The sequence below is a fragment of the Anguilla anguilla genome, chromosome 6 (genome assembly GCF_013347855.1).
Source record: "Anguilla anguilla isolate fAngAng1 chromosome 6, fAngAng1.pri, whole genome shotgun sequence".
NCBI classification, from domain to species: domain Eukaryota; kingdom Metazoa; phylum Chordata; class Actinopteri; order Anguilliformes; family Anguillidae; genus Anguilla; species Anguilla anguilla.
This window is the reverse complement of record NC_049206.1, coordinates 40,085,873-40,098,065: the sequence shown is the minus strand read 5'-3', so window position 1 is coordinate 40,098,065 and position 12,193 is coordinate 40,085,873. Positions and strand designations below refer to the sequence as shown.

Genomic DNA, 12,193 nt, shown 5'->3' with positions numbered 1-12,193 from the left:
GGAGAAGGCAGGAGCCCCTGCAAGATCCCATCTCTGTTAAAAAATATATCATTGGTCTTCCATTTTTACCCACTTCACATCATTTAGATTGCAGCTCTTTGTTTCTGTAAAGTGACAAGTAAAGGTGCAATTTTACAGTATATGAAAAGTATTAGCAATGTGTTCCCATGGTAGTGTTTTTGTTACTCCTGAGTCTTCTCATTTTCATTGTTACTCAGCACTTCATTATTTACAGCTGTTCGTTTTAGTTTATTGCACTTTTCTCACCTCAATGGGCTTCTGAGGTCTAATTTCATAAATGATTTCATGGTGGATACAAAAACTGGCAGACCCTCTCCTGTCACTCCTGGACCAGGCATGAGGAGCACTCACTCAAGGTTTGTGTGGAAATCATATAGTAAATGGCTCATGCTTGCACTGTTGGCTCACTTAAAGAGAGAGAGGGAGAGATGGACATGCCAGAATGGTGAGCTGATGTCTCTGTCTGTTTCAGTTACTGTTTTTCCCTGTTGGGAGTTCAGGTTGCTGCTGCTTGTAGCGCCAGTGGTCTCTGGAGGCTGGGCATCCCCCTCTCTCTGAGAAAGCCCTGATTACCCTCCTAAATTGGTGGGGAGGGGCTGACTGACAGATGGAGTACTGGGAATTCCCAGCCTCACACAAATTCACACACACACACATACACGTACACACACACATACACACACACACACACGCACACACATACATGTACACACACACACACACACACACACACACCCATATACGTACACACACATATACACACACAGACACATACACATACTCACACACACACACACACTTGCCGAAGTGTATAACACACACAAGCACACCTGCACCTGTCACTGTGCGGTCTGAGGAAGTGGCCTGCACATTGTACTATTACTGAGGTATTATCCTCTTCGGGCTGAGGCTTAAAGAGAAAAAGTAAAAATGAAAGAATTTTGATGAATTGGCAATGTTGCCAATGACAGGGACTCCAATTGAAAATCTCAGGCAGGGAGCTTGGGGACACAGCCAAACTGTCAGTCAAGGAGAGATGGTGTTTGGATGAGGCACAAACACTGTCTACAACAAGAATCAACAAACCCTGCGCTTGTAAAGAAATAATTAAAATATGTCACTGTCATCAGAAAAATGATCTTCACACTGGGATGGCATCCAAAGCATTTTCATCCTGTTCATGAAAAAGTCTGAACGTGTTAGCATCTGTTGTTAGCTAATTTCCACACACTGTGATGATATTTAAATAGTCACCTTACAGAACCAAAACCTCCATGACTGAGGAGGAGGATGGCATTATCCCAATATGCTGTTAATTTCAATTATGTCTATAAAAAATAACTCAATGCTACAACTTTCACAAATATATATATATATATATATATATATATATTTGTGCTTGTGCAAAGGGGCGAGATGTCCACAGTAGGACGAGTGAGATAACAATGATCTGAACAATCCTGGCTCTCTGAGTGATGCCAGTTTCGAAATTAATACAGGGGATTATGCACAAAGTTTGCACAGTGGCACCATCTCCCAGGGGTGCCATGAATGCCTTCCCGCAGGCCAGTTCTCAAACTGAATTTACCTGAAAGAGCCCAGCCAAATCTTCGGCTTGGGGTTCCTCCGGCTTTGAACCTACACTCGCTGGGGAGGGGAGGGGGCAGGGCAGAGGCGGGGCGGACTGCAGGATAGTTATTATCCTGTCTGCAACAGAGCCGTGGAAGACCAGGACCCGCAAAAAAATGGAGTGGCACCAGTTTGTACCACCCACTCAGCGTGTTGGTCAACCCTGGGAGAGCGCGGGACAAGGACCGAAGATAGATTTATGTATGCAGATGCATATGCCTAAAAATGACGCCTGGGGTGGTCAGTCATTTATCCCCTACACCTGTTTGGCCCATTCAAATTTCAGTACACTGCCCCACTCAGTTCACTGAGCGTTTCAGTTCCGCTCGCCCCCTCATTCGCCCAAATTAATATAAATGAATATCTCCCACCTTGGGCGTGTCGAAGTGTCCCCGAGCAAGACACCTAACCCCTAATTGCTCCCAACGAGCTGATTGGTACCTTGCATGGCAGCCTTTAACCGTTGGTGTGTGAGTGTGTGTGTGTGAATGGGTGAATGAGAGGCATCAATTGTAAAGCGCTTTGGATAAAAGCGCTATATAAATGCAGCCCATTTACCATTGTGAGCTGTTCCTGCTTGTGAACAACAGTGCATTTTAGCAGGTGACTCGTGATGATGACGGGTACCAAAAATGTAATGCAATGCCTATTGCACAGTTAAACCTATATCACAGAACAGTTCCGCCGTGTAAACAGGCTTATATGAAATCACAGAATCGCAGTGTGGCAAAATTGAAATTCCGAAGTGTTACCAGTGATCGGTTGGGGGAGAAAAAAATAGCAGTAATAAAATGCTTTCTAAACTAATACTAATTAGTTTGTTTCTTCTCAAGTCAACGATAGCACTAAATTTACTGTAGAATGAAAATATTTTATGTCCTACACCAAATGATATTATGTAGTTTTTTTTTTTTTGGGGGGGGGGGGGGGGGGGGGGGGGGGGGGGGGGGGGGGGGGGGGGTTGGTGTTAATAACTCAATACATGCTGCAAATTGTTTTCCAGCATTATTTTAGCTATATCACAAGTATACTTTTGACATATAAGCCACACAATGCATATATATAGTAAATTAAATTTCTTAACACTTTTGGAAAAACCCTGGAAACACAGTGATAAGAATTCAAAAACAACATACAACTTTAGGAGGACATATTCAGTCCCAACTCAATACTTTTCCAAACACTAACATTATTAACAATTTAAAACTACCCATCCTCCCCCGACACACCCCATCCAAACACACTCACACTAAATACAGCATAAAAAATGAATGTTCAGTAAATGTACTGTCCATTTTTTAAAAACTTTTATTATTGCCTACCACAGAATATTATTAATTATTAGTAGGTTTACTTGCATTTAAAACACTGTCACATAACGCTGTAGTAGAAGTAGTAGTAGTAATAATAATAATAATAATAATAATAATAATAATAATAATAATAATTGTTATTATTATTGTTATTGTTATTAGTAGTATAATACATGTCATTAATTGAGAACTGGAGTTGAACTTGAGTATGGCTTATGATGAAACTTTACTGTGGAGTGTCGGGTTAAAATTCGAATTCCCTCGGCACTTCACCCTATAAATTAGTTTTCCCAACACAGACACAACAGTTATACAGGAAAGTAAAGGCGGCAATTAACACACGTGAGAACATTCCCTTTTACTTTGATGAGCCGCCTTCCATTTTAATACAACAATTTCCAGATGCAGAGCAGTATTAAAAATAAAAAAATATATAAAATTGTTCAAAACTAAGAAGTTGCGCAAACATCAGAAAAGTAAACACGTCTCCGGATAAACGCATTGCGCATATTTATCCCCGTCTGTCAAAACGGCATCTAAAAAACGTCTTATGTTCATTCATTTAGACAGTGTAGTAATTAACAAAATATAATTTTTTAAATATTCTCTCATCATACACAGCTCAGTAACAGCAAACGTAACATTTCAAAATGTTAAACAGATTTATTCAAAACAATCATCACCATTATAATTTGTCAACTGAATCAGTTCCCTCGGATGTCTTTTCAGGTTATCCTTTAGTTCAGTTTCAATATCACAAATGCATGATGCTGCATGTGAATGTTTATTACCATCTTGTAAAAAAAAAGTCGATCAAAACATATCCCAACGTACCTTTCGTTTTTCCAACATTCTCTTTTCGAGATATTTTATGACAGAGATAAATAAAATGCCACAGTTTCAATCCGTCCCACTACTCCCGTTATCAGATCTTCGGATAAGCTCCCAATAGTGAAAGATGCTCTGGAAAGGGGTAAAGTCTAAACTGTGCCGGCGCAGCACTTCCAAGTTCCAGCACGTGCTGAGCCTCTGAGTGTTTGTCCTCTCTGAAGCGGTGCACACGGTAAGTAGGTGGTGTTTTCTAAGTTAGCCTATAATTTAACGTCGCCTTTAGGCCTTACCCTCTCGGCTGGCCAAGAAATATTATTAAATTTCCTTCGCACACAAGACTATTCTTAAAATGTTTAATTCGCCGATACCCCCCCCCCCCCCCCCCCCCCCCTTAATATAATATTCGGCTTTCTCCTTGCGTTATGGCACCCTGTGAATAATGAACACAGTTTTTTGAGGAACCTAATTACCTAATTTTACCATCGCAGTGGAATAACAGGCAGTGCTTACTGCTTATATAAACCTTTGCCGTTACGCTGTTGAGTCCTCGGGGGCCTGTGGTGAAAGGATATTAAATACGGTTCTTATTAATTAATCGTGTGATTTTGGGAACCCAGCTTGTCATCGCCACTTTGCTATGTTTATGAGGAGGATCTATCGCCTGATTCTCTCAGGAGATCATTCTCAGCTGAATGCGCTCGAGGCGCGCTCTTGTTAAAGGGGGGTTGCTAACAACACCGTACACCCACGTTAAAGGGTAATAGCTACATAATAATAAAACCCTTCACGTATCAGACCATCCGCTGCCCGTGCCCCTGCTATTCACCACAGCGAATAGTGATGCAGTGACCTTGCTACATCCCATCATAGTATTTTGTGAGGTGTGCTACAATTTTATGATTATGCCACCCTCTCCTTCCAGGGGGACTGCGCTGACAATCCCCCTGGAGCCGCTATTGGCTAGGGAGTTTACGTTAAAAAAAAAAGTTGCTGGCGTGGTTTGCCTTTCAGAAAATCTCCTCTGGAGAAAAGCAAGCAGCGGATCCGACACTAGGAAGTCCACTCTCATTGGATGTGTGCTTCAAATATATCTCGAATCTAAGCAACTTAATCAAAGAGAAATAATTAAATAATTAAAAAATTACAAAAACCTCCAAAAAAACCTCTATATTCCCCATACAATTTCGCAGCTGCATCGATTTCTAAGAAAGACTGTTGACGCGTAGAGCAGGCTGATATTTTCTTCGGATTGGTATATTTATATCTTGCAGGATTTCAGCAACTCTGCAAGCTGTCCTCCAGGGTGCGACCATCTTATAGTACTAATATTTTCGAATTAAAAAGAATCCAAACTTCTCATTGAGGTAAGTGTGCTATCATTATTATAGATTTGACAATTTTCTAAAAAAGCGATATTATAAATAAAGTATCAAACCATCTGGTTTCGGATTGGAACCAGACTATGGGAATTATTTCGAGAAAGTGAGGTAAACCAGCAGGCAAATTTTACTTTAAGAAAAATAATTCCAAATATTCAAATGTCCATATGAATATATTTATGTCAGATCAAAAACAAAATGTCCCTATCTCATAGATCCAGTAGTTTTGAAGTCGATGTCACCATCCAAGATATGGAATCACGATGTTATGAGTTAATATTAATTTTATTCGAAGCATTACTTTAAATTGAATATTTAAAAGGTGTGAATTGAGACATTCCCATGTTTTAGTTCTTTCTGGATTCCATCGTGTTTTGTCACTTGCAATGTAAATGAAAACATAACAAAGGGCAGTAATTGGGGAGGCGTGTTTTCAAGATTTTCGCCACAAAATTGCTTACCCCCTCCCATATCATCCAGATTCGGCCACGCGCTTGCATGCCAATTTCAATTGCACAGGTTTTCGTTTATTTATTTATTCATTCATTCATTTAATTCGTTCATTAATTTAGCCTCGGAAACACTATAAATACACATTTACAAACGTTAGAAAAAATTGCCATATTGATTAGGCCTAAGTGAAAATCGATATTGTAATCGCACTTGGAACAGGCACGTCAAGCTGTCAAACCATTTAAAAGTACGGCGGAAAATTATTTTTTATGCAAGGTCATGTGGCTGATTTACTCATTTAAATATCAAAATTGAACCTCTTCATCTTGGAGATACTTTAGACCAACTGAGATAATAAAACATTAAATGAAGCTACTTCATCCGGCAAAATTAGATAATTTGATAATCTTTGTAAATGATTTTATTTTATAATAGGCCTATAGTCTATTATTTCCTCGTCCCTCCACATCTATACAATCATAGGCCATATTCTATTCATTTCTAAACATTTCATTTATGGTCAATTTAGAATGGGGATGTAGAAACTCAGTGGTTCTGACAATCAAAATGCCAGTCTTTGTCTTTGTGTTTAATTTCCACAAAGTAGAAATTTAATCACACCAAATGCCGCGCCGAGTCCATGCTGGCGTCCTCTAATTAGGGAGCGCGTGCCGTCCGGATTATCTCTTTGATTAGTATTTTAAAAAGAGGAACAACAAAAATTATTATAATTAATTCTTGGAGAGACTAATTATTATTGAGCCAATATGAGCAGATGACAGGTTGAATTGGGCAACGGTTATATATAAGAAGTGCCATTGTGGGTCATGTCAGAAGACAGGGAGATCAACTGCAACAGTTTCAGATCTACAGGTTGGTGTGTGTGTGTGTGTGTGTGTGTGTGCGTGCGTGCGTGGCGCGTGTGTAAAATGGACATGGCATTTTATGGCATGTGATTAATTTAAACATAATAAAAACGCAACAAGCTAAAGTAGGACCTATAGTATACATTACCGTGGAGTTACAATAAAAAAATACAAATTCTATTACATAAAAAAAATAAAAACTAGGTAATTAAATATTCACATCGATAAAATGACTTTTGGAAAGGTAATGTGATAACGGAAGTAAGGGATACCAAACTGACTACACCTGTGAAAGGTTATGGTTCTCCTATATTTTAAAATAATGTCTTCGTTCTGTAAATTACACAGTTTAGTTACTTCTTGGTCGCTGTTGTGGGGGGAAAATGGTATTGGCTATGTATGGAGAACACAGGCATAAGAAATGTGTCGTAGGCTATGGTGTTCCATGGCCCAAGTCCAATATTTAGGTTAACTGACTCAGACTGGCGTCATGAACTCTGTGGAGGATTTGAACGTTCGTGATAAATTAGCAACGAGTTGCACCAGCAGAAAAAAATGTAGGAGCTGTGCACTATAAAATTATTTGTTTGCTCAACCTTAAATCATTATTGAGCTTTAACACTTGCCAATGCCATAATAAACGTGTTCTCAGTTTTCAAATCAAACACATTAAATAGGGAAGGGGGGGGGGGGATTACGTGAAGAAACGGAGAAACAAATCAGAGTTCGTCATAAAGAAAGAAGGCACAATGTAGGAGACCTTCCACAAGTTTTTTGTTAAAGCGGCGTTGTTCGCATTTTAATTACATTCTATTTAAATCCAGCGATTGCCATTACGCAGACAAAGGCAGCCGATATAATTAGAATAAAGATGCTGTGCTAGTTTAATGGAGACCAAATTGAGCGCGGTGAGTTTTCTGTATTGTGTCTTTTGTTTCTGGCCAATGGGGTTTTTGTTATCTGTATTGTTTATGTGGTCAACAGTGGTCTTTGTCTCCAGTAAGATCCCCAATGAAGTCTCCTGTGTTTGAGACAATTAGCTGATCCGAACCTGTGGGTCCTATGCAAATTGAACTTCTCGTGACGGCCATGTGTGCGCATTTGAACGAAGGTGTTTTGTTCTCCAGAAAAGGCGTATTGGAAGAATAGGATGTAGATTTTCTGAGGAGTGGAGACACGTTTGTCACAGACAGAGCATCGGTCAGTTCACGGGGACAGCTGGGGGCCACGGGACTCCTTCAAGAGCACAGCACAAGCAGGACTATGCTCATTCTTAACTTGGCCTGTACAGCTATCGGAGCGCTGTATTCAGCAGAGAAGAAATTAAACCAGGAGAACCCGTTGCTTAATGTACTTATCAATAATCTGTGCCATTGTTTTGTAGTTTATGGACCGAGTCTTCACGTGAATTTGCCCGGAACCGGAAAAAGCCTGAACCTGATTAACCAAGGACTTTAAGAGGCCACTGTATAATTTTCATCATTATCTCCAGCGTCGCCCTCGATTCTAATTTTAGCATGATGTCATATCTTAAGCAACCACCTTACTCAGTCAATGGACTGGGCATAACTACCTCCGGGATGGATCTCCTCCATCCGTCCGTGGGCTACCCAGGTAAGGTCATTTTATCTAGTGTTTGTGACATAATTATGATCATTTAAATAACGACACATACAAACGCAAATATTCATTCCAGTGCCTTTCTTTGGCACATTGGTGCATTTAAAATGACAATTACCTAGGACAAGGCTTTATGTTTCACGTTCATATCAAGCAGCTTTTATACCATGCAGGGCTAATAATCCAAATTTAATCATATTTCATGACCCCCAGAAAGCTAGTGATGCATTTAATATAATGGTAACATTTACAAATTTCTGCTTACCCTAGGGCATAAACTTTAAACACATAATTAGCCAACAGACTACTATTTAATGCGAGAACCATGTGCAGCATATTTTGATCGAGTTCTCTTGAATGTTATCCCTCAATAAAAAATGTTTATTCCGTGTTAAATGCTGGTCACTACACCTATATTGCTTTCATATACGGCATAGGCCTACAAATATCCGTGTGTTATGTGTAAGACACATTGACCACCAGACCAGAATACATGGCAACAATATATTTTTAATAGGATTGTGTTAATTTAAATATAAAAAGTCGGCTTTTTATATTGTCGTGTTGTATTTTTTATTATTTGCAGCTACACCTCGTAAGCAGAGACGCGAACGGACGACCTTCACGCGCGCTCAGCTAGACATTCTAGAGGCCCTCTTCGCCAAGACTCGCTACCCTGACATATTCATGCGGGAGGAGGTGGCCTTAAAGATAAACCTGCCAGAGTCTCGCGTACAGGTGAGCAATCCCGGCATATTTAAACCTCTACAATATGTAGCACTATTGAAAGTAAACTTTTCCCTCTCGGTGGATTACGTTGGATACCCTTTAATTAGGACTTGGCTTTTCAATTTTCTTTTACAGAAAACGGCCGAGTGCCTGTGTTCTTTAAATAAAAAGGTCAATAGGGGCAATCCTTGTTAAGAAGAGCCTCTGCTTTAAAGCTGTTCATTGACTTAAGGGGAAACACAAAAAAGGAATTATTTTGACATTTTCGTTTAACTCAGGAAGGCCGGTACGACAACGTTGTTCTTTTGATATTAATCGGAGTTCATTGGTATGATTTTAAAACGTTTTGTTTCAGTCATGCATCAGTGTAACATCTATACCCGTGCATGTTAGCCTAATGTTTTCTGTAGCCTATCGAAAGGAAGTCTGTTGTACAGGCCAAACAATAAATACACAGTGTATAAATTGAATTTTACCACAGATTAGCGCAGTAATCAATATGTACTCATTTATAGGTCTGGTTTAAGAACCGAAGGGCAAAATGTCGGCAGCAGCAACAGCAGCAGCAGACCGGAGGGGCGAACAAGATTCGACCAGTCAAAAAGAAAAGTTCCCCGGCCAGAGAAGCTAGCTCTGAGAGTGGGGCGAGCGGCCAGTTCACACCCCCTACCATTACCCCAGTCCCTACTGTCTCCGCCAGTAGCGCCCCGGTGTCCATCTGGAGCCCAGCCTCAATTTCCCCCCTTTCCGATCATCTCTCTACTTCTTCATCTTGTATGCAGCGGTCATACCCGATGACTTATACGCAAGCATCTGGATACGGCCAAAGCTACGGCGGATCATCTTCTTACTTTGGCGGGATGGACTGCGGGTCTTACCTCTCCTCCGTGCCTCACCAGATAGCAGGGCCCGGGTCAGCGCTTAGTCCAATGAGTGCTAATACTGTTACCAGTCACCTCAACCAGTCCCCAGCTTCGCTATCTGCTCAGGGGTACGGAGCATCTGGGCTGGGGTTCAACTCTGCCGCCGATTGCTTGGATTACAAAGATCAACCGGCCTCCTGGAAATTGAACTTTAATGCCGACGGCTTGGATTACAAAGATCAGACCTCGTCTTGGAAATTCCAGGTTTTGTGAAGCCAACGACCGGCGTTAAATTACATTGACTGTTCAAAAATAATACCGAAGTAAGGCGTGTTACCTCGCCGCGATATTCAGACATATGCCTGAGAAGGACTTGATTTGGATACTACGAGCAAGCCCGGGATGCAACATTTGGTATATTGGTGGCACACCCCCTCAACTCCACAAAGTACCCCCCCCCCCCCCCCCCCCAATTAATGAACCGATGACAGCTTTTAAATCATTAAAGCTTTGGCCACAGTTCCCATTCTGTTAAATTCGCAATGCAGAAACACGAGGCTTCATTGTTGGCATGCGTGCGCCTTCTCTGTCAGCCGCTTAATGGCACCTGTTGATTAATTTAAGAGAAATGTGGAGCAGTGAACTCTTAATAACTTTGATCAAAGCCACGGAACAAATCGTTATCCAAAAAAACGACGCCCAAGACTCAATTCTTTGGTTAAGTGCTTGGAATGGGCCTGCTTTTCTTAAGCCTCTTAAAACTTGCCGACCTACTTCCTAGTTGGTAAATGGAAGGACTCTTTGATCAGGACGGTGTGTGGACTGCGCGCCCCTGCGGCGAACTAGATGCACTACTTTATTTAAGAAAAATGTTTATAAGGAATCAGTATGTAGTTTTCAAGAGACAATCAGTGTGTCATATCAATGGTCCATATGTTTTGTTTTTTCTTTCTTTCTGTGATAGCCTTCAAAACTGTGACCTGTTTTATTGTATGCAATTTGTGAGCTTTGCGTCAGCGAAGCCTGCTATGATTTAAAAGTTTTTTTGAACGGGAAAAAGTATTAATATGATGAAATAACAATGAGCAATTATTAAAATATAGATCAGGATTTCCCAAACTTATGAAGAGTGTTCTGGTTGGGAAAAGAATCTTGATAAACATTTCCCTGTGGTCGTCGTCCTCCTGTGGATACCAGCCCCTCTACATGGACCTGTGGCTCCAATGCTGGTACTGTGAGCCGCCGTATTTGGACACAATAAAAGTGGTTTCATCGAACACTCTGTCATCATAACAATTGATTCAATCTAAATGTCGGGACTTGCCCGTTTGCAAATATTGGCAAATACATTGCATGTGTGAATAAACCGCTCAATTCCGGACGTCCTACGTATGTTCCAGCCCCGTTGGAGGGAAATAAATACACAATAATGAATACGCATCATTGACGGTAAAATGGCATTAAGTCAGGCAGTAGTAGCCCACACGTATTTACGCTACAGTACATGACGGCAAAGGTGTATGGAGTCTTAGGGACTGTCATCGCTGGAACAGTAAAATAAAAAGGACTACGTGAAATCTTAACTTAGTATGACATACGTTTAGCCATTTTAACAGACCAAATTTCTCTATTGTCATCGACTACACACTTGACCTTCACAATAGTTATCTTAAAGAGAAGGGTCTTAATTGTGTTTTACGTTAGGCTATATAATGGCACTAATAGCACAATAGGATGTACGCCATCTAGGCGGCTGCCTGGTAACAAACTCAAGGAACAGTTTGCATTCCAATAACATACAAGAATTCTCTTGGCTATACTGGATAAAACACACACACGCAGGCACGCACGCACAGACAGTATTGGTGATACAATTCATATTACGAATCATGAACTTCAATTAATCTTTTTCTTGCTCATGTTTATAAGTTTCCTTGTCAATCTATAAAATTGAATTGGGTTATCCTTTCGTTGTTTCAAGTCTCACTTTAGTGGCAATATAGTAGGCCTACAAGCCAAAATGAATTATTAAGTTCTAGATAAAGCGAGATTTTGTATTGGATTTTTTTTTTTTTTCATAAAAAGAATCCACATATGTTATACACGTGTTTCTCTATGTACATCCATCAAACAATTTTGCAACATTATTATTTATGGTAAACAACATTATTTGGGAACATCACTTGGGTAAGGGGCATATTTAGCTAGCAATCAAACTGCCCAAATATTATACATTTTTAAGGCACAGTGGCTTTTAGGGCCATCTGCCCTTTAACCACTGTGTCGCATGGGAAGTGCAAATCCCCCTCAAAGGGAAGGTAATGCTAATATTTTACCTGGGAAATTCTTTACCCCACACAGGCTAGTCCAAATGGTTCATTCACACACTTATTCTGTCAGAATGAAGGAAGCCTGGGTTGAAATCTTATATTAGCTCGATCTAGAGATTTAGATATTTTAATGTTGGAATGTGTTTGGGTTGGGTATTA

The 12,193-nt window shown here is 40.4% G+C and overlaps 1 protein-coding gene across 4 annotated transcripts; it reads left to right on the top strand.

The window, feature by feature from the left end:
* The first annotated feature begins 4,825 nt into the window (after nt 1-4,825).
* On the top strand, nt 4,826-11,510 carry LOC118229343 (homeobox protein OTX2-like). 4 transcript variants are annotated; one of them, XM_035421237.1, is made up of 4 exons: nt 4,826-5,158; nt 7,877-8,106; nt 8,699-8,850; nt 9,357-11,510. In XM_035421237.1, exons 2-4 carry the CDS (start codon nt 8,010-8,012, stop codon nt 9,975-9,977), a joined length of 870 nt encoding a protein of 289 aa, XP_035277128.1. In that variant the 5' UTR covers nt 4,826-5,158; nt 7,877-8,009; the 3' UTR covers nt 9,978-11,510. The 4 variants fall into 4 exon arrangements, with proteins under 4 accessions (XP_035277128.1, XP_035277127.1, XP_035277130.1 ...); XM_035421236.1 differs by having other exon boundaries at nt 7,620-8,106; XM_035421239.1 differs by lacking the exon at nt 4,826-5,158 and adding an exon at nt 5,188-6,499.
* Nucleotides 11,511-12,193: the final 683 nt, after the last annotated feature.

What these genes read in the sequence shown, in the direction of transcription:
- LOC118229343 (XM_035421237.1), top strand. Translation starts at nt 8,010, where the DNA reads ATGATGTCATATCTTAAGCAACCACCTTACTCAGTCAATGGACTGGGC. An exon ending in TCCGTCCGTGGGCTACCCAG is followed by an intron (nt 8,107 to 8,698) that starts GTAAGGTCATTT and finishes TATTATTTGCAG; the next exon opens with CTACACCTCGTAAGCAGAGA. An exon ending in TGCCAGAGTCTCGCGTACAG is followed by an intron (nt 8,851 to 9,356) that starts GTGAGCAATCCC and finishes ACTCATTTATAG; the next exon opens with GTCTGGTTTAAGAACCGAAG.